The following is a 21,048-nucleotide window of genomic DNA, read 5'->3' as shown; positions in this document are numbered from 1 at the left end:
AACACAGAGAGAGGGGGAGAGTGGCCGCGTACACCTGCGCAAAGAAGCACCATTGACGGCGACAGCGGTGACAGCGGCGAATGCGACGAGCCACCCGAGAAAAAAAAAAAGAACGGCACTGCAGGCAACAGGGTGAATGGGGGGGGTAAAGGGCAGTTGCGGCCCTCCCCAACTAGTGGCGAGTGCTCCTCGCGTGTTGCGCGCGCGCGAGCCAACGGTGCGCCTTAGAGGGGGGAAGGAGTTGAGGCGGGGGTGCGGATCGGGCATAGGGATCAGCAAGGTACCACGTCCCATGAGGCCCACGACTGCTGGGTGCTTTCTCAGCCTCTGCCGACTCGCAGGGACGCTCGAGGGAGGGGTTCGGCATGGCTGATCGCGAGCATGTGCACGTTGCTCGGAAGCCTACTCAATGCACAGGAACGGTGTGATGGGGAGGAGATGTGTGCAAGTACGCCCTCGTCTATGACAGCACTGCGCGAGACGAGCCCACGTGTCGCCACACGGGTGGTCTCGCCTTCTCTGGGCACACAAGCGGGCATAGTGAAGGCCCTCCACCTCTTTGTTCGTCCCTCGTGAGGACGCTCCCTCCCCCACACACACACACGTGCGCTGAGAGCTGCGAAAGACACCAGCGACCGTCGCTGAAGCGCTTTGGTATGGGGGGAGGGCGGGCATGCGGGTGCCCGGCCGATGGAGAAACTGAGCACCAGGCAGCATCGCTGCCACGCTCGCTCCCGGTCGCGCATCGCACCTCCTTCACTTTCTGCTGACCTCAGTGCTTCCCCGCCTCTCATCCTGCGCACAGCCGCGTGTGCTGCAGCCACACTGTACCGCTCCAGGTCATCTCCCAAAATAATTCGCTAGAATGTGGAGCAGACATGTACTTTTTTTTTTGCGATTGCGTGCCGTCGGTCGATAGATGATGCGGCAGCGCTGCAGCGCACACAGAGAGAGAGACAGACAGACAGATACACCCGCAGCAGCACCGCCAAGACGACCAGGAACGCAGACCTCATATTTTATGGCCGATTTCGTACCCTTCGTGGACGCACTGCAGGAGATCCTCTTCGCCGTGCCCGTCGCCGGTGTAACTGTCGCGGCATGAGCCGGCGGTGTAGAGGCTAAAGTCAGCAATCATTTCGCCTCGCCCTTTGGCGCCGTCCTTCATCCACTCGTAAATCCACGTCCCATACGTAATGTTCGGCAGCATGCCGATGCACCACACGACGGTGTCGCACGGCACGAAGAATTTGCGACTGTCAGGTGGCAGCGTCGAGATGTGCACGCCGTTGGCGTCGAAGTTCTCGATCATGCCGTGCTTCACGACTGTACTGTCATGGGACTTGATCCACAGTTTCTGTGTCCAGCCCCAGCCACGCGACAGATCTGCGTCTTTGTCCCCCTTGTTGAAGATCGTGATGACGCGGTTGTTGCGCGGCATCCGCTGCTCTGGATGTGCCAGCAGACTTCCGTCCTCGAGGTTGACGCCCCACTCGTCCAGGTACAGCGATGCCTCGCGGCAGACGCGGGGGTCGTGCAGCAGGAAGGAGGCCACGTCGTGCGAGATGGCGCCGTTGCCGATGATGACGACGCGGCGGCCGGCAGTGACGCTGCCGTCGAGGATGCGAGAAAACGGCACGATGAGTGGGCACTCGGACGCGCCGGGGAACACGTGGGACGATATGCGGCGTGGCACGGATCCATGCGTCATGACAACGGCGTGGAAGAACTGGTGATTGCGAGCCACCTCCTGGCGGGTGAATTCGGTGCTGAGGCGCACGTTGATGGAGGACTGTCGCAGCTGCCGCGTCCAGTACTCGAGCACAGCCTGGTAGCTTTCCTTGCCTGGTACACGCTTCGCGAGGTTCAGCTGCCCGCCAATGACGCCCTCCTTCTCAAAGAGTGTGACGTCGTGGCCGCGCCGCCACAGCGTCAACGCGCACGTCACGCCTGCCGCGCCGGCTCCGACAACGGCGACAGACTTGCGGTACTTGGCTGGCGACCAGCCCCGCTGGAGCTCGTAGCCTGCGATGGGATTCAGCGCACATGTGATGCGCTGGTGCTTGTACAGCCGGTTGATGCAGTGGTTGCAGCCGATACAGGGTACGCTGTCCCCTCTGCGGCCGGCCGCCGCGTTCGCGATGTATTGCGGGTCAGCGAGAAGCGGCCGCGCTACACCAATCATGTCGCAAACACCCTTCTCAAGGAGCTTCTCGGAGAGCTCAATCGTGTGCAGGCGGTGCGACGCAACGACCGGCACATCCGTCGCGCCGACCTCCGTCAGCCGCTCCTTCAAAAGCTGGCAGGACCGCGCAAAAGTGCCGTGCGGCACGTAAGCCGACAGCGTCTGCACCGGCGAGTCGTGCATGCCGACGCTGGTGTTCAGAAGATCGATGCGGCCGCTCTTGGCGAGCGCTTCCGCCACCCGCAGCGTCTCTGCCATCGGTGTCCCGCCGACCTTCAGGTCGTGCAGGCACAGCCGCAGAGACACAACAAAGCGATCTGGATTCGAAAGGGACCTCTTCACCGTCTCGAGCACGCGTACCGTGACCTCGAGTCGGCGCTCCAGCGAGCCGCCAAAGGCATCCTGCCGCGTGTTCACAGCAGCGGAGAGGAAGTTGTGGAGGAGACTGCCCTCGCTGACAGGGATCTCGATCCCGTCGAAGCCGGCCTCCTCCGCCAGCCGTGCAAATCGCTCGTACTCGGACACAACGTAGTTCACCATGCAGGCCGGTATTCGGAACGGGTGCGTGTCGCGAATCGGCTGCACCGGCGACGGCGTCGACGTGGCGGACACCCAAAAGCGCTTGCGGGCGGCTCGACCTGCGTGGAAGGCCTGGGCGAGAACGTATCCGCCCTCGATGTGCACGGCGTGTGTGACGCGCGAGAGTGCCTTGGCGGCGTCGAAGGTACCGAGCATCAGCGCGTCCCGTTTCCACCGGCCGAGCCTCGACGTGCCGAGGCCACCGACCACGATCAGCTTCGCTCCGTAGTGCGCCCGCTCGCCAAAGAAGGCAGCCATCGCGGCCATGTGCTCGTCACTGCACCACTTGAGCTCACTCTCCATGTTGAGGTAGATGGGCTGCATGTAAAAGCGGTTCGGCAACTGAATGTGCCGGCCAATGCGGATTGGCGTGAAAAGCCGTGACGCAACCGCCGGCACCGTCCCACTGCTACTTGTGTTCATGATCATGGCGGCGGTGGAGGCAAGTTTTGCTGACATCACCGCGCCGCGGCGGCGACATCAACCTGTGTGTGTGTGTGTGCCAGAGAAGACGGGCGCCAAATGGGTAAAGTGGGCGGAGAGGGAGAGAGGGGGGCGAGTTGGGTGGGCCGAGGCAATGGGGGAGAGGATGTCTGTCTGTACGTACGTACGCACAATGCGCGCGCGCCTCCGCTCCTCGTGTCGGTGGCAGCTGTCTCTCTCTCCCCTCCGGGCTGCACACGTTCGACTACGCACTAACAGCTGTTTCGCTACGTATGCGTGCGTACGTCCCCCCACACACACACACGCACTCGCACGCAAATTTTTTTCTCTGCTGGCGTGGGCCTCACGACGCATTGAGTGAGTGGTATACCGACGCTGAAACGGCGGAGGAGTGGAAGGGGGAGTGAAAGAGTAAGACGGCTGGTATGACGCACGTGCGCACGTACACGTACTCCTCCGCGTGGAGCACAAAGCCACCCTCACTGTCACCTCTAAACCCCTCCCCGCCCGCCAACCCCGCAAGCGCATCCCGTGCACAGACAGCATCATGGGCATGACTGCGCGCGAAGTGCTGGCCCCTCTTGTCTGCACTGTGTTCACCCATGCACAGTGAGAGTGCAACCGAGCCCAGAAAGACAGCGAAGCCCATCCCATCGGATCAGCCTCTGTGGCACAGCGGCCATTTCAGGTGACCCGAGGGGGGAGGAGGAGGAGGAGGGGTGGGGGCAGATCAGCCCGCCTCGGCGTCCTTCAGCTGCTTCACCTTCTTTAGCACACAGCGCAGGCTGAGGAAGAGGAGCGAGCATAGGCACCTATTTCTTTTTTTGCGGATGTGTCGACGCGATTTGTGGCGCACGGGCGCCAACATAACCACAACGTCCCGCACGCGTCTGCAGTACAGTATCAGCCCGATCTCGTTCCGGTGAGAGAACATGATCTGCAGTCGTACCGGAAGGAGAAGAGGGGAGAGGGGGGGGCGGCGGTGAGAAGTGGAGGCGTCTACGTGGCCTCCCCTCTCCCCTGACACACACACACGCGCGCGGACGAAGACACAGAGCGGGCACGTTCACATTTCCTCTCCCTCACTGACTCGCGTCACGCACTGGAAGAAGCGAAGGGGTAGCGGCAAAGAGAGCGCAGGGAGAGAGAGAGGCGCGTGTGTGCGGCGTCGCCCACGCCGTCTCTTCTCCGCCGGCGTTTACGCCGAGAGCTCTCGCGGAAAGGGCAGCGTGTAGACGGACTGGATGAAGCATTGCGACTCGGCCTGCAGCGCGCACGCGGTAACGCCACTCGACGGCCACACATTCATTAGCTGATGAATCCTGTCGAGACGCTGGCGACACGTCATGCCAGGAGGGTTAGCCTCCACCGGGTCGGGCACGCTCATGACGGACGCTGCATTCGGTGCTCCGCGCGTCGTCGGAGCATTGGGAACGTTTAAGCTGGCAAGCGTCGCCCACGGGTCTTCGACCGCGGAGGGGGCCACAGGCACAGTACCTCCGCTGCCGCTGAGACCGAGGTTGGATGCAGTCGGTAGGCCTGTGGCGGGTGCATTGTAGCTCGCCAGCGACGCCAGCTCGTCGTCTGGCAGCCGCGGCAGTTGGCCCATCCATTTCGGCTGCTGGCGTGCCGGCGTCGCTGCGCCGCCGTTGCCGCCCATCTTTGATTTCGGGTGATGGCCTGCTGCAGACTTGCACGTGGTGTTATAGTCGCCGCTATCACATGTTGACGGCGACACCACGGAGCCGTGGCCGCTGGCCGCACCACTAGGGCGGTCAATGTCCTCGATGGCGCACCACTTCTGGAAGACGACGTCCACGTGCGCGTCTCGAATGCCGCTGTGGCGGATCTCCAGCTGCACTGTCGACGCATCCACGACGCCGATGACCTTTCGCCACCCGCACTGGCACGGCAGCTTCACCTCCACGCGTGAAGGTTCAAGGCCACTGCCGCGCTGCGGTAGCACCACCAGCGTCACGTCCACCCCCGGTGCTGCCAGGGTGTAGTCGTCGCGATTTTTGAGCGCGAGAACGTACGTGCCGGCCGTCAGGGTGAACTCCTTCGCCATCACCCTCTCCTTCCGCGACAGAGGGTATGTGATGCCGTCCTGAAGGTAAATCGTATCCTCAGGGGCGTAGCCCTCCTTCGTGATGTGGTCGACCTGCTCGATGGGCAGCAAAATGGCGTCCATCTTGCGAAGGATGTTGTTGCACCGCACCATGGCCGCCGTGATCTTGCCAGCGCAGAACTCTGAGAGGTTCTTTGTGTACTGCGCTCGTTGGGGGCTGCTGTCCGCGAGGGCCGTGTGGCGCACGTAGTTCAAAATATGTATGCCACGCACGTACTGCTGGTACACGGTGTCGTAGCTCTGCAGCAGCCGGCCAAGCTCGTTGCGGTAGCGGTTGCTGCTGCTGATGCGGAGCTTCGTCCGATCCACATCGTACTCGCGCTGCTCGCACTGGCGCAGCAGGTCAAGGCTCTCGGCCAATAGCAGCTTCTGAGTCATGGCTGAGAGTCGCCAGAAACAGAGGAGAACGCAGACGTGGGAAGAGGGTCGGCTGCGAGGCGGTGGCGGTGGTGGGAAGGGGGACAGAGACAGAGAGAGCAGTAGAGATGACTTCGTCGGATGAATACTTTTGCGCAATGCGGAAGGACGTGGGGTGCGGGGCGCGTGTGTGTATGTGTGTGTGTGTGTGTGTGTGTTCACTGAGACCAACAGGCAAGCAGTGAGGAGGAAGCGGTGAAGAAATAGCTGATGTTGCGCAAGTCAGACCGCGGAAGGCCTTCAATGCACTTCGCACCTGCGTCGCCCCCTGCGCCTCCGCCAGCAGCGAAGGAGAGCGAAGGGGGGAAGGGGGGGTAGCACACGGCCACCCTTCCTGAGTAAATGAAGCCCTGCGGAGACACACGATAGCCTCGGCCTTTTCTCGCTTGCCGACGTACTTTGCACACGCTCTCCATTTCTCACGCATTGCGCTTGCGACCGCACCGCTGCACGCGCTCGTTAGACGCACCCTCATCCTCGCAGTGGCCGTTAACAGCTCACATCGAATCAACACTGCACAGCGGCATGCACACGCCTGCACGCGATCAGAGCAGCTTCAGTTGCCCGGTCACTTCGTCTACTAAGCTCTTTGGGCCTGGTCCGACGGCCACGACGGTCCTGCTGCCTGGCGCGACCTGCGTGCGGCCGGCGTCACGGATGACGTAGTACGGCAGGTTTACCCGCCGCGCATGTTTCGCCAACGCCATCATGGTGGCCTCATCAGGGCACTGCAACGCAACCTTGGAACAGCCGCTGACGCCCCAAGCTTCATACCACTGCACCCACGCCGCGGAGACGGGGTTCTGCACAGGCTGCGCTGCGGCCGCCTCTGCTGACTTGGCCGCTAAGATTTCCTCCACGACTGCCACCGCGGCGTGCGCGCACTGCGCTGCTATCTTGCCACTACTCATCTTGAGGTCCTTCCGAACAACGAGCGCCATCTTCACCGGCTCGCCTGTCGCGGCAAGGTTGCTCACCTGACGGCACTTCTCCGCCGGCCAGCGAAACAGTGACGTTACAAAGCCCTTCATCACCAGCAGGGCCGCAGCCAACGTGAACGCAAAGGCTGCGGCGACACCTGTCCAGAAAGGTGTCCGCAGTGCTGAGACAGCTGTTTCCGCTTCGGCTTCACTGGCGCCTGAGAGAGCCGCGCGGAGGATAGTGAGTAATGGTGACGAAGAGAGGCGCGCTACCGCGGCCGTGTAGTCCATTGAGATGTATGCGTGGGGAGGAAAGGGATAGAGGAGAACGCGCCCGCGGCGCAGGGGGGTCGCAGTACACTACTCAAGCCTTCGGAGGCGCCCGTCCGCCTCGGCAATCCAGCGAGAGGTTCACGCAGCCTGGGCACTTCTTTCCGTTCTCTGAAGGACCGCAGTGTGGCGCGTCACGGACACCTTGAGGGAGTGGCGGGGGCGACGGAGGAGGAAGTGTGAGGGGAGGGAGGTGAGAAGGCGGGTGGCGGCTGCACCGTAAAGGTCTGTGAGTGAAAGAGAGAGAGGGAGGGGGAGGGGGGGTGATGGTCCGATGATGCACAAGGGGGCACAGACACCCGTGCAAACGGCACCCAGCAGACGCCCTCGCCCCATTCCTCTTCTCGCGGCGTCTTTGGAAACTCCGGCGTGCATGTGCATCGCCGACTCGTGTGGATACTGCACCCTGCAGCGCATGGCATGTGTGAAGGGTGTCGGGGAATGGGGGGAGGGGAGCGCGAGAGGGCGCATGGTGCCCGCTCAACTGCCGGCGTGAGCCGGACGCCGCCCCCCTCCTCCCTCCCCCTATCCGGCATGTTTTATTCGACCGATGCGCGGTGGGGCGCACATTTCACTGTATGAACGGCTCCGCGTACCGAATGTGTGCGTAAGAGGCGGAGGCGCGGAATAGGGACATGCCTCCTCCCCTCCACCTCGCACCGTTGGAAAACAGGGAGAGCGGGGAGGGAAGGAGGTCAGCGCTGAGTCGGGCACACGCGCACACGTCAGGGGGTGGTGGTGGTGGCGGTGACGACGACGACGACAGCCAAAGAGACGCTGAGGTATGCGGTGCCGGCAAGCTCACGCCAGAGGACCACCGCAGAGCAGGGTGATGGCCCCACACACACACACACCTCCACCTTTCGTCAGCCAAAGACCACGATCACGACGGTGGTGTTGTCGCTGCTGCGTAGGCTGTGAACGACGTGCTCCGTCAACCGCCTTGCGGCCGCCTGCACAGCGAAGAAACATGGCGATCCGCCGGTCGTGCCCACTAGTGAATGGGCAGCGCCCTCGTCTTGGCCGCACGCGGCAGATCCGTTGCCGCCCGGCGTGCAGAGCAGTGCAGCAGGGTGGTGGCGAGCACTGGTACTCTTTCGCTCCAGAGAACGCGACGAGTGCCGCAGCGGTGTGGACCCAATCACCTCGCCGAGGGAGAGCGATGGCCCATCAGCTGCACGCCGCTCTTCTGCATCCACCCTATCAAGTCGCGGCGACTTCCCCGTCTCGATCCCCACGCCACTGGCCGCTTCCACTCTGGTGTCGTCGCTGCGCATCATCCTGGTCGCAGCCGCGTGGGCCGGCTCCGTTGCCATGGCCAACTCGTGGCGCACAAAGGTAAGCACGTCCTCCGACGACATGCGGTCCCAGACGCCGTCCGAGGCCATGATCAGCACCTCGCCACGGCCCACCTCCCACTCGTACACGTCGGCGATGTTGCTCACGGCGTTGTCTGTCAGCATGCCGGCCGATGTCGACGCGAGGGGAGAGCCCAGGGAGAGCGGCGATGGTAAGATGGGCGGGGACGGGTTAGGGAGCAGCGCGGGCTGCGGTGGCTGCTCTGGTGCCGTACGAGCGTCGAGCCAGCGCCCCGCAGCGCCTGATGGAGGCGACTCTTTTGATTGAGGCGCCGATGCGGGTTGCGGCCCCTCCTCAGCGCATTCAGCACGCCTGAAAGAGTAAAGCGTACTGTCTGCGGCACTGCCGTCATCAACGATGTCCCTCACCAGACTCCGAAGCGGCGTAGGTGAGTTCGACTCCCAGCGCAGCGACCGCACAGCGGCGTCTCCTTCGGAGGCGTCGCTCTGCCGCGGCCCACTTGCAGGCGGCACCGATCCCAAGACGCCCTGAGCTCTCGAGGGCGACGTCGTAGTTGGGGCTGTCGCAGAGCTGCTCCTCCCTATCACGGTGAATGCAGCCGCGGTGGGGGTTGTGGTTGCCGCCGCAGAGGCTGCGAGGGACACACTCGCGGCGGTACTGGGGGCCGAGGCGGCTGGGGCGGAGGCCCACCACTGCGCCGGCGCCACCTTATATCGGTAGTCCCCCAGCCCCCGCGTCACGTCGAGGGTGCCGTCTACCCGGCCGAACTCCACGACGCCGCCGGCGGCCCGTATTCGCGCCGCCTCGGATGGGTGGGCGGCGGCGCGGTGGTCGGTGGTGCTGAGCAGCAGCTCACCCGTCTGCAGGTTGCCGATAACGGCACGGCTATCCCCGAGATTCGCGATGCACAGCCGATACGTCTCCTCCGCGCGAGCGGCCCGCGGCGGTGGCGCGGTTGCCTTGTCACGCTCCTCTTGCTCCCATGGCCGGTCGAATGGTGCAGATGTGGAGTAGACAGCTGAGTCACCGCTGGCGAAGGGCACACTACCGTCACCTGTGGCCGACAGCCGGTTGCCGCTCTTGCAGCCCCCCACTACGCTTCTCGTATCGCTATCGCATGACGCAGCGGAAGCCGGTGACTTAAACAGCGCTGCCACCGTTGCGGTGGACCCTCCGTCGCGACAGTGGGCTGAGGAGCCTTGCTTAGCGTCGTGCAGGACGTCGAACAACGTCAAGTCGAGGTGAACCAGCGCTTGCACAAGGGCAGCGCTCACGATCCGCTGCAGCACCACCGCCTCTGCCGGCGGGTTCTCGTCATGACCACATTCCTCCTCCGCAAGAGACGCTTCTGCAGAGCTGCCGGTGCGATGAGGCGCACCTCTGCTCTCTCGCTGGTTCAGCTCCGACAGGCTCGGGTGTGTCTGCAGGGCGTGCTCGAAGTGCTCCGGAAATAGCTGCGATGCCAACGACGCGACGGTGTCGCCGCAGTGGCCGTCAAACACGCCGAAGCAGGAGAAGACGACCTCGCAAGGCTCACTGGTGATCTCGCGCGTTGTCGCGTCCCTCACCGCCTTCGCTGCCGTCGAGTCCGTCGTCTCCGCCGGTCCAGCGTCTTTGTCCGTTGCAGCAGCTCCACATTGCGCACTCGCGCCGCTGCATTCCCAGCTCGACGCAGGAGCGGCATGTCCGGCAAAAGCACTTGACGCTGCGGTGGCATCGCCACAGAAGCGCACCGGCAGCTCAGTCACGATCATGACGCTGTCTTCTTGTCGATTCCGGCAGCCGCGCAGCGAGCTGAAGGCGTACTGAAACTGCGTAGCGGGAGACGCCGCCGGCAGAGCCGCGGACCGCCGTGCTGATGCGCCTTCAGCAGCTGCGGCGGCAGCGTCCTTCGCTGTGTCGAGCGCCCCCGACACACCTGTTTGAGTATCGCCTCGCTCTATAGGCGCGAAAATTCCGTCGGCGTCGCCCAGATCCTCCCTCACGGCCATCATGGCTGCCAGCGACGTGTTCGCTTCACGGGCGTACCGCAGTGAGGAGCTGTGAGGGGCCGAGGCCGTCGCTCTGGCGGCAGCAGCGCCAGTGGCCGCAGCCGGGGGTACCGAGACATGCCCAAGCGGGGAAGCTTTCGCAGAGGAGAAGCGGTCGGCAGAGCGTTCCACCAACAACGGTGGTGGCGGCGCTAGTAGCAGTGTCGAAGCCACGTAAACACTACACCTGCCCGCCTCGCTGCTACCTGCTCTGCCGCTCTCGCTGTCGATATGAAGTGCGGAGGGAGCAGGTTGCTGAAGCGCCCTCGCAGCACCCTCGGCGAATGCGGGAAGAGTGCTGCTCAAGCTGCTTGGCGAAGGTGCGAAGACATTCGGAGCGCGCTGCAGCCGACAGAGCTCCGACTCCACTCCGAAGTGCACGTGACCGTCGCCGTCCGCTGGAGCCTCGTCGAACGCGGCAGAGCAGGGGCTTCTCCTCATCCGACGGCAAGTGGGCTTGGCGCCGCACTGACTGCCCAGGCCGCTGGCGGCTGCCACGGCCACCGGTGACGCGCCGCGCGATGGGGCCCACAAAGGTGTCATCACTGCTTTCGCTGGCGCAGCCGACGGGCCTCCATGGGGCAAAGTAGGAGACGCCTGCAGAGTGCTTCCCGCGCTGGTCAGCGCCGTGTTCCACGGACACGCGCCCTCTTCCCGGAACGGTGCGCCGCACGCTGGCGCGTGCTGTGAGGAGAGTGGAAACGGGGGCCGCGGCGGCGGGGTGGAGCACGAGGACACCGGGCCCTCCCCACAGGCCCCTGCCAGCAACGCGCTTGCCGTCTCACTTACCTCGTCGAGCGCCCAGCATCCGGCCGCGTCAGCATGGAAGTCCATATTCAGCGGCGACAGCCCCCTCGCCGGTGCGCCCTCAGCCGATGTCCATCGGGACTCGAACTGAGCGGATCGGCAATGCCGAAGGCACTTCCGCGGACTCGCGGGCGGCGACTCGAAAGAGTTCACGACGGTGGAGGGCAAAAGGCGGCGGTGCGATAGAGATGACGAGCAAGAGGGTTGTGCGCCAGGAGAGTATACTGATGGCTTTGCCGGAGAGTGGGGGATGCCGCCCTCGTGGCGGTGTGCCGTCGTCACGGACGCGGGAGACCACAGTGTGCCTCCACAGGCATCCTCGCCCCCAGCTTGGGCGAGCCGCGCCCTTGCCGCGCTTCTGAGTGGGGTGTAGGACGCCGGCCAGTGCGCGGCTCGAGACAGCGCCGAGGAGGAGGTGCGGTGCACCCTCGCCGCGGCTCTTGTTATCATCGAGGGCGAGGTGCACATCGCTCCGCACCTTCTTGTTGTGACTGCAGCAGCTGAGCTGTCGACGCCGGCCCTGCCGCCGCTGCGCTCTACTGCCGCCCAGGGTACGAAGGCTGCGAAAAGCGGTTCGGGCGCGCTCAGAGGGCGGGGCAGCCGCAGCGACGCACCCCTGCCACCAGTGCCGTCATCCTGGGAGTGTTTGGGGCAGAGCAGGCAGTGCGGCTCGGCCTGCCTCGGTGGAGGTGACGGCGAAGGTGCTTGTGCTGCGGGCGAGGCCTGCGGCAGACTCCATGCAGCATTGCCCACCAAGTCAGGCGAGTTGCGGGCCCTGCCGGGAGGCTGCCGCAGCTGAAGCACAGGCGACGGCGTTGTGTCGCCGAAGGCAGGATTTGGACGGGGAACGGCAACGTCAAGCGGCAGCGTGGCCGCGGGAGCGCCACCAGCGTTGGAACCGGCGTGCGCTAGCACCTCATGCTGAGGTGGACTGACCTGCCCTCGCCTGACTTCAGGCACCCCTTCTGAGAGGTCGGCTGCGGCGCGCAAGCTGGAGGCGCTGAGCGAGAGCGGGGCGACAGCCACATTCGCGGCACCTCCACAGTCAGACCGCCGAGATTGGAGTGGTTGCCAATCCTGCAGAGGCGCCTCACTTGCCGCGTCCCATGCACTGCCACGGGCTACGCTGACGTTATGCGAGTTCCCCCCTGCTTGGGCGGTGTGAAGTGGCTGCTGACAGCTCCAAACACGCCCGCCAGCCGCATGAAGCGCGAGTGCCGCTTTGGTGGCCGGAGAGGCACGACTCTCAGACCCCACAGCGGCCCTCATGCGTGCCTGGACGTGATCACGCCATTGCTGCGGCACAATTCTTGCGGAGGCCGACACCCACGACGACACTCGCGACGTCGCAGGGCACGGAACGAGCGAGAAACATGGCGCAATGCGGCTAGGGCATGGTGAGAAGGCAACGCGTAACGAATCAAGCAGTGGTGTGTCCCTGGTAACGGACCCACTATGCGCTCTTGCGGACGCAGCTGCTGCCACCACGGCATCGATGGACGTGGACAGAGCCCCTCCAGACGGCTCGGCTGGCAGCTGCGTGCTGAAAAGCTCGCCGCTGCCACCACTGCCAGACTCGCTCAACGGAAGCAACGGTGTGGAGTACATCGACGCAGCGGGGGCTCCGCTGCTGGCGGCGCTGCGGCCTCGGAGTCGTACCCCACGCCGCGGCACTCGCGAGGCGACGAGGCCGTGCAGTATCAGCGATGGTGCATCCCTGTCATCACTGTCTATATCCTGAACTGTTCTTTGCGACGACACCAGCGCCGTGGCAGTGCTGCTTCGACTCCTGCTCCTCAGCACAGTCGGTTTCCACAACTCTGAGTGCCGAGCGCGTGGAGCCGCATCATCACCGGCGAGTCCGCGCGGCAGCGACAGTGCGCAGAATGCCGGCGTTTGTGTTTGCTCGCCCGCGTCGACGCCCTCGACGTGGGCAGCCCGAGCCGCGCCGTCCCTCGAGAAGTCCTCGGTTTTGGGGCTGTGGATGGTGGAGAGAAGGTCGTGGAGTGGCGCGTCGAGCGCCTGCGAGAGCGCCGCGGACCCCTCCACCTGCGCGCAGGTGTCCATGTCAGGATGGGGGGATGCGGCTTCGCCGGCGGAGACGGCACCGAGGCCTTCTCGTGTCGACGACGCACGCGTGAGGAGCTCTAGCAGACTCACGCCCTTGGCTGTTTCAGGGCGGCCACCATCCTCTTCAAGATTCGTTTGCAGACGCTGCGCGTCATATGTACCGTCATCAAGTAGCTGAGAGCCCATGCGGCGTGTCAGCGGTGAGGAGGGTGCAACACCTCTTGAAGCGCCGGTTGCCGTGATGGCGTCGTCATGGACAGCAGCCGGCGCTGCCACATGAGGATCATGGCACTCGCGGCCCGTCACTGCGATTGCCGCCAGCTCGTCGGATAGCGGTGCCTCTGCAGTACCTTTCGAGAGGCCCATCGCACTAGATGGGGAGACCGGCGCCAATAATGGCGCAGCTGCCGCGTCGACAAGAGAGGCGGCCCGCGAACCGCTTGATCCACCCACGTTCGCCAGCTCAGCTCCAACGGCGGGAAAAGGATGCGGCGGCGGCCCACGAGCACAGGCCGCTGTGGCGCCTACAGAAGAGGCTGGTGATGGGGACGGAGATGAGAACAGGTCGATGCACCGATGCGACGCACGGCAGCCTCGGCAGGCCTCCTCGTCCTCGCAGAGACACGCGGTGCTACCGGAGTCCTCGCCGGTGTAGAGTGCGCTCGCCGCCACTTCGCAGTCGATGCGGCCACCCGGCGGCACCATAACGGCGGAGGTACTTGTCGTCTGCACAGGTGACGATGATCTGGACAGCCACCGACCACTCCTGTTAACGCTGCTGCTGCTGCTGCCATGAGTGGGGCCACGGGAGGCACAGCGTGCCACCACTACAGTCGAGGAAGCAGCAAGGCTGTGAATGGGGTTCGGCGCCGCGCTTGAGTCGTGCGCCGCGGAGGCGAGGTGCCCCGGCAGCAACTTGTGCACCGGCCTTGTCACAGCATGCGCAGACGTGGCAGCGGCGGCTGCAGCCTCCTCTCGATCAGCTGCACCGCCGCTGGCAGCGAAAGCCGCACCGCACGCTACCGGGGCCTCAATGAGCTGTGGTATCGGCAGGGCGAGTGGCTGCTCCATTCGCCCATCCGACCAGTGGAGGTGTAGGAGAAGGGGTGCGCTGCCCAGCGAAGAGTCGGTGGTGGAGGGAGGGGAAAAAAGGCCGAGAGGTAAAACGGCAGAGGGCCGATTGCGCAGCAGAGTGGAGGAGAATAGACGAGGGCAAACATAAATATCGTTGAGTGAGATGAGAGGCGAGTGCGCGCGTCCGGAGGGAGAGAGAAAGAGAGAGAGGGCGGGGGTAGGAGGAGTACACGCTAGCGCGGCCGACTGCACAGGTGCACGTCTGTGTGCGTGTGTGTGTGAGAGAGAAGGGGGGAAGGGGGCTGTAAGCAGCGATGCCTGTTCGCTGCCACGTGCGAACCTCTATCGCACCCTTTGGCAAGAGGGGGGAGGGATGCAGGAGCACCCTTCGCCCCTGGTGACGCCCGGTCAGAGCGCACCTCTTTGCGGCGCAGGAAGGGGGACGGCTTGAGGGGGAAGAGAGGGAGAGTGACGGAGAGCAGGACAGTCAGCACCTAGAAGGTGGGCGCGGGATGGGGGGAGGGGGGGAAGGGATGAGCAGCGGTGCCAATGTCAGCGGCAGCGAAAAATAAAAGAGGGAAAAGGTCAGTTATTTGATGTGCCAACGCGCGCTCAGATCTCTGATTGGCGACCTCTGCAACTGAGCGCGCGTTGGCAATCGTTGGAGGAGAGAGAGGAGAAGAGAAAGCGCAAAAGGGCCGCGAAGTTGATGAGACGTCCATCCATTTAGGTAGCGAAGCATATCGAGCGATGAACGGCGCCGCCTCTCATCTTTGGACGGCTGCTGCAGAGATGCGCGGCTGACCAGCGCGGCGCCACCCCCCCCCCCTTCGCCTCTCCACGAAGAGGGTGCAGAGCCGTGCGGATAGTTCCTCAGATGCACAGGCATCAGCCCTGTACGAGCGGTCACCACGCCGCCCCTCTCGCTTTCCCTTCGTTCGCTCCACTCCCATGCACACCTGCTCTCGCGTTGCTGCCACACCTTCGCTTCCTCTTCACGAGGAAGACGTGACAGAGAGAGAGAGCCGACCACAGACAAGCGGCCGCACGCCTTTTCCCTTCGCATCAGAGAGGCACAACAGGAAGCGATAACCACGCGCCGGCACTCTAGCAGACTAACGACGAAGCGCTGCGCCACATCGACGATGAAAAAGCCCTCAGCCCACCCTACCCATCTGCACATGAAGCGCTCTCATGGGAGCGCTGCGCTGCCGCACAGATACACGACAGCGCACACCTGTGGCGTTGCGCACACGGTGCCCACGCACGCGCGCCTCCCGACGCGCCGGGCCGCATTCAGCACCGCATCCCCGTCACGTAGCGGCTGATGATGGTGTGCTGGATCTGCGTCGTTCCCTCGTAGATGGAGAAGATCTTGCAGTCACGGTACAGCTTCTCCACCGGGTAGCCGGTGTTGTAGCCGTTGCCACCGAGGATCTGCACCGCGTTCGTCGAGCACTTCTCTGCAAGGTCGGCCGCCATCATCTTGGCGCATGAGGCGTAGTACGTGTTGCGGCGGCCCTGGTCCGTATCCCAGCCAGCGCGGTACGTTATGAGCCGGCACGCCTCCACGCCAGCCGCCATCTCCGCCAGCATGAACGCGATGGCCTGATGCTGCGCGATCGGCTTGCCCATCGTCACGCGCTCGCGGGCGTACTTCGTCGCCTCGTCCGTGGCGCGGCGGGCCAGCCCGACGGCGCTGATGGCGACCGAGGAACGCGTCAGGTCGAACACCTTCATGGCAACCTGGAAGCCCTTGCCCGCCTCGCCCACCACGTTCTCCTCCGGCACCAGCACGTTCTCGAACGTGATGCCGCGCGTGTCGCTGCACCGCTGGCCCAGCATCACCTCCTTCTCCCCACGCGTCACGCCCGGCGCGTCGGCGTCGACGATGAAGCCGGTGTAGCCGCCCTCGCTGCGCGCCAGCACAAAGTACCAGCTCGCCACGCCGCCGTTCGTGATCCACATCTTCGACCCGTTGATGACCCACTTGTCGCCCTCCTTCCTCGCCACCGTCCTCATCCCGGCCACGTCCGACCCGCCCGTCGGCTCCGTCACGCAGTACGCAGCCAGCAGCGGCTCCTCCACCATACGGCAGAGGTACTTCCTCTTCTGCGCGTCCGTGCCGGCGATGAGCAGCGGGGCCTCGGCGAGGCTGTTGCCCTCGAACGCAGTCGCCATGCCCGAGCACGCGTAGGCGAGCTCCTCCTGCACAACCAAGCCGTCCACAACGCTGGCGCCGAGGCCGCCGTACTTCTCGGGGATGTGCATGTTCGTCAACCCAAGCTCCCACGCCTGCTTGTACACATCATGCGGGTACTTCATCGACCTGTCATACTCCGCCGCCACAGGGATCATCGTCTCCGCGGCAAAGCTGCGCGCCGTCTCCTGATACCGCAGCTGCTGCTCCGTCAGGCCGAACGACAGGCCAGCTTCGCACTGCACCGCGGGCATCGACGCCCCAAAGAACACGCCCGAGTCTGCCGACTTCCCCGTGCGCAGCGGCGCCGTGCACCGCGCCAGCATCCCCTTCCTCGTGGCGCGCATGCTGCCGATTGACGGGCTGCGTGACGGCGCGTGCACGGCGGCGGAGGGGGAGAGAGGCTGGGAGAGACACAGAGGGAGACGGGGAGGGGGAGGGGGCGGCGGAACCGACGCAGTTCACAGATGGGCTGTAGGCGCAGAGCAAAATGAGTGAGAGGCAGAGCGCTGCGTGCGGCACGGCAAACGGAACGAGAGAGAGGGGGGAGGCAGAGGAAGAGCGCGGTGATAAGTGCCGGGGAGGGGGCAGTTTCAACGTCGCCGTGTCCCTGCGCTCACACGCACGCACACCCGCCGCCGCGCCGAGGAAGGGGGCAGCAACACGTCTGGTTGCCTATGCAGTGCTCCTGTGGGCAGCAGCCCATCGTCCATGCGCCGAGGCGCCACGGCGGGGTGAACGCGCGAGAGGCGTGTCGTGAGAAGCGCAGGCATTCGCCCTCAGTGGAGCCTGCGCTTGCTAAGGTAACGGCGGGACGCTTCGGGTGCATGCAGAGGTGCTGCGGAGGAGGGGGGAGGCCTCAGCATGGCCAGAGTTCGAGAGGGAGCGCCGAGAGATGGAAGTGGCGGGAGAGAGGGGCAGTGCTACGCCTTGGCGCAGTCGAGCCGAGATGACGTGGAGGCGCGCTTCGATTTAGATGCTCGCTGAACACAGGAGCTGTGAATCGAAGCAGGATATTGGTGACGGCTGGAGCTCGAGGTGGCGAGGGCAAGAGCCGTCGGCCCTTGGTTGCCAATCAGATCACACGCTCATTCCCGCCACCACCACCAGAGACGTGGCGGGTCGAGTGGACAGCGGCGCGGAAGCGCCAGTCAAGTCGGTGTGCCTCGTACATCACTCCACATCCGCCGTAGCCACGAGGAAGGGTATAAGCAGCAGGGCGCACATCTGCCGAAGCGCCAGCTCCGAGGCGGCAGTCATCTGCACGCGGCCAGTGCGGTGGATGAGGCACGTCACATGCTCCACCACCGCCGTCGTCGCCGCCGCCTTAGCCCTCTTTGCCATCGCTGTTCCTGGCGCAACGGCGACGCGCTTGCGCTTCGCGGGCGCGGCCTTAGCTGTGGTCGTGTCGTCATCAGTCTGGCTTTTATCACGGCGCAGGTTTGAGGGGCGCGAATGGTGTTCGTAAAACGCAGACTTGCCATCACGGCCGCCGTCCCACCTGTAGGCGGTGCTATCCGCCGAGTTCCCCGGCGTCTCATCTCCCGACGCCCTGCTCGCCAACGGTGCAGGCTCCGCGGGTTCGGCATTATCTCGGGGCATACGCACACTCTCTTGTCTGTACGGCGCTGTCGACTCGGCAATGAAGGTCGAATCCATGAAGAAGTTCGCCGCGCTCGCCTCTGTCACCCAAGCGCCGCCGCCGCTGACCCTTGTCGGAGCGGCAAGAGCAGTTGGCGTGCCTGCGTCGGGCAGTGGTTCCTCCACTGCTCTCAGCTTCCCCGAGAGCGACGCCTCAGCGGAGAGAGGGCGCCCAACAAGCGACTGCGGTGCCGCTGCTGCCGCCGCCGCAGAGAGGAGTGGGGGTGCTGGTGGTGGCAGCGGGGTGGCCGTTCGCCAGTCAAGAAGGATTTGAAGGCTGTTCTGGGTGGCCTGCCGGCGCAGCTTGAACGAGCGGATGTGGTGTGCCAGTAACGCGCGTCGGCGCAGCAGGAAGCTTACAAACTTCGTGGCAGCCGTCGGAGACGCGCCCGCGTGCCCAGCGCAGGTGCGGAAGCATGCGGCCTTGCTCAGCGTGTGAGCAGCCGTTGCTTCTTCGTTGGCGGCATCGTCGCTGAGCCCAGCCTGCACGTCGAGATACCACCGCCACCACTCCATTGGCGCATCACCGCGCACGTTCACACTCGCACGTCGCACCGATACGCGGAACGTTTCTTCCACAGCCCGGTGCTCGTCGGCCGCGATGGCGCCGCCGCCGTCCTCTTTGACGAGGGCGTCGCTGTCCGGCGCGAAGAGCGCGGCGCGCAGGCCAGCGATCTCGTCCCAGCGCGGGGTCGCTACCGCTTGCACAAAATCGATCGTGCATATCTTCTCAGCGAGCGCTGACGGAGCGCGGCCCTCGTCCTTCCCCGCCAAGGGCCTTGTGCTTGCAGTCGCTGGAGAAGGCGCTGAGGCGGCCTTGCGGCCGTGTGCTCCGCTTGCCATCGCCTCTCCAGCCAACGCGGTCGCCAACGACATGTCACTACTTGACAGATTCACCTCTGCATGGAGTGCAACACAGCGGAGGCGTCGCGCACAGTCCTCGTCTTCATCTTTGTCGTTGGAGATGCCCGTGAGAGTGTCGTCCAGCACTGCCCGCAGCAATCGAGACTCCTCCCGGGCAGCCCGGCGCACCGCTAGCGGCGTGCAGGCCTCGTGCAGTGCGGCGCGTACGCGCCGCGCGACCACCTCGGTCGCAGCCACGCTGCCGTGCGTCATCAAGCGAACAACTCCGGACGCGAGCACGTAAACCACCGGGCTGCGGTAGATGGACGTGCCGTCGACGAAGGGAGGAAGCCGCAGGACGCAGTGACTTGCAGATCCCGTCGGCCCGCGGCAAAGTTCCACATTCCAAGCACGCGTGGCCAGCTGCAGGAGATTCGGCACGTACGGCAATGCACCACGCCTCATTGCACCACCTCTGCGGTCGCCATCACCGCGCTGCGCTGCCGTGGCAGTGCCGTCGCTGCCGCTGCTGCGTGCGCCCCCGCGGCCGAGGACATACGGTGATGGCGACGATGCAGTGAGCGACGCGGACGCTGAAGTACGGCCGTCAGGAACGAACGCGTATGCGCCGGTGGCGCCCACATTCTCCGTCTTCGACGCAGACGCACCGAACTGTGTGTCGCGCGATCCCGCACCGGTCCGCGTTGGCGTGGCACTCGCTGGAGCCTCATCGCAGCACGTAGCGCTGGTGTACGCAACGTCGCAACTGTTCACGGTGCCCTCGTCATCGGAAGAGGGCAGGACATCCTCGCCGCCGTCACCGCTGTCATCGCAGAGGCGCGGAAGAGTGAAGGCAAAGCGGCTAACGATGGTGCCAACGGCCACGTCCATCTCGACTTCGAAGAATGCAGGAGCCAATGGAGCAGAAGCACGCGCACCATGACGCCGCTGCTGCCGTTGCCCTGAAGGTCGGCTGAGGGAAGGACAGTCACGAAAAAAAAAAGCTGGAAGTCGCAGCGCCTCCGGCGGTATCGGCGCACGCGGTGAAGAGCAGTGAGGTGACGGGAGTGCCGCGCCCCAGCACAGCCAGCGCTTCCGTCCCCGCCCCTTTCGACCTGCACGTGCACTGCCTTGATGGGAATGTCGTCAGGTGAGGCAGAGGAGGGGGGGCAAGACGGGGCAAAAGGTGCGACGGTAAAGAGGAGGTGACACCTTCAGCGATGTGCAGAGCGCTTCGGTGGGGACAGAGGTCAAAGGAGAGCTGTTAAGAGGAATGCGGGCGTGTGGAGGGGGAGGGGGAGGGATAAGGACACTGACACACACGCTGCAGGGGTGGCCGACACGAACAGACGAACGTCGCACCCGCCCTTCCCCGGCATGTGCGTGCGTGCGTGTGTGTGTCAAAGTGAGAGGGCGACAGCGACAGAAAGACGGGGAGGCAAAGAGAAAGGGAGACAGAGAGGCACACGTTGAAGAGGGGCGGAGAGCGCGCTACACCGGAGCCATCGGCGACAGGAAGAGACCGCGCCAGTGGTGCAGCGGACGAGGGACGTGGCGCCGGCTGCCCCTCCAGCCTCACGCCTCGCGAGCTGGGGGCGCCACGAAGGGGAGCGGATGGAGGGGCAGGCCTTCCTCCGAAGCCACGGACAGAGGCATCAGCGCAAGTGGAAAAAAAAGGGAGGGGAAGGGGGCGCGTCGTCACTGCTGTCTCCTTAGGGCACCGTCCCACCACAGCGTACGAAGACAGAGAGTGCCACGAATGCCTAAACGAAGCTAACCTACCGGCCTGTTCGCCACACGCGCCCAGGCCTGTGGCTCTTCTTCGGTTGCGTTGTTGCGATAGCGTGCACACGCGCTCATGACACCAGCGGCGATCGCCTCACGTTGCCTCGGGCTGTTATCCACTTCCCCCTTCTCTCTCCTCTCTCTTGCCCTCCTACCCACCCGCCCCTCCCCCGGTGACGTCCCGCCATCCTCCTCCTTCGCCAGCGACGGAGAGGGGGACGACGGGGGGAGCGATGGAGCGGCGCCAGCGATGCCCAATGGCGTGAGGAAGCGAA

At 64.6% G+C, this 21,048-nt stretch overlaps 5 protein-coding genes across 5 annotated transcripts; all 5 read right to left on the bottom strand.

The window, feature by feature from the left end:
* Positions 1-1,012: 1,012 nt before the first annotated feature.
* On the bottom strand, positions 1,013-3,223 carry LSCM1_08002 (uncharacterized protein; the record flags this gene model as incomplete). The annotated part of the gene is made up of 1 exon (XM_067325347.1): positions 1,013-3,223. The coding sequence occupies one exon, from the start codon at positions 3,221-3,223 to the stop codon at positions 1,013-1,015; it is 2,211 nt and encodes a 736-aa protein (XP_067181203.1).
* Positions 3,224-4,406: 1,183 nt separating this feature from the next.
* On the bottom strand, positions 4,407-5,714 carry LSCM1_08001 (uncharacterized protein; the record flags this gene model as incomplete). The annotated part of the gene is made up of 1 exon (XM_067325346.1): positions 4,407-5,714. The coding sequence occupies one exon, from the start codon at positions 5,712-5,714 to the stop codon at positions 4,407-4,409; it is 1,308 nt and encodes a 435-aa protein (XP_067181202.1).
* A 584-nt stretch (positions 5,715-6,298) lies between these two features.
* LSCM1_08000 (uncharacterized protein) lies at positions 6,299-6,964 on the bottom strand (the record flags this gene model as incomplete). Its single annotated transcript, XM_067325345.1, has 1 exon — positions 6,299-6,964. The coding sequence occupies one exon, from the start codon at positions 6,962-6,964 to the stop codon at positions 6,299-6,301; it is 666 nt and encodes a 221-aa protein (XP_067181201.1).
* Positions 6,965-7,869: 905 nt separating this feature from the next.
* On the bottom strand, positions 7,870-14,301 carry LSCM1_07999 (uncharacterized protein; the record flags this gene model as incomplete). The annotated part of the gene is made up of 1 exon (XM_067325344.1): positions 7,870-14,301. The coding sequence occupies one exon, from the start codon at positions 14,299-14,301 to the stop codon at positions 7,870-7,872; it is 6,432 nt and encodes a 2,143-aa protein (XP_067181200.1).
* A 3,376-nt stretch (positions 14,302-17,677) lies between these two features.
* On the bottom strand, positions 17,678-19,879 carry LSCM1_07997 (uncharacterized protein; the record flags this gene model as incomplete). The annotated part of the gene is made up of 1 exon (XM_067325343.1): positions 17,678-19,879. One exon carries the CDS (start codon positions 19,877-19,879, stop codon positions 17,678-17,680), a length of 2,202 nt encoding a protein of 733 aa, XP_067181199.1.
* Between the last annotated feature and the right edge of the window lie 1,169 nt (positions 19,880-21,048).

The sequence above is a fragment of the Leishmania martiniquensis genome, chromosome 6 (assembly GCF_017916325.1).
Source record: "Leishmania martiniquensis isolate LSCM1 chromosome 6, whole genome shotgun sequence".
NCBI classification, from domain to species: Eukaryota; Euglenozoa; class Kinetoplastea; order Trypanosomatida; family Trypanosomatidae; genus Leishmania; species Leishmania martiniquensis.
This window is presented reverse-complemented; position numbering and strand designations above follow the sequence as displayed.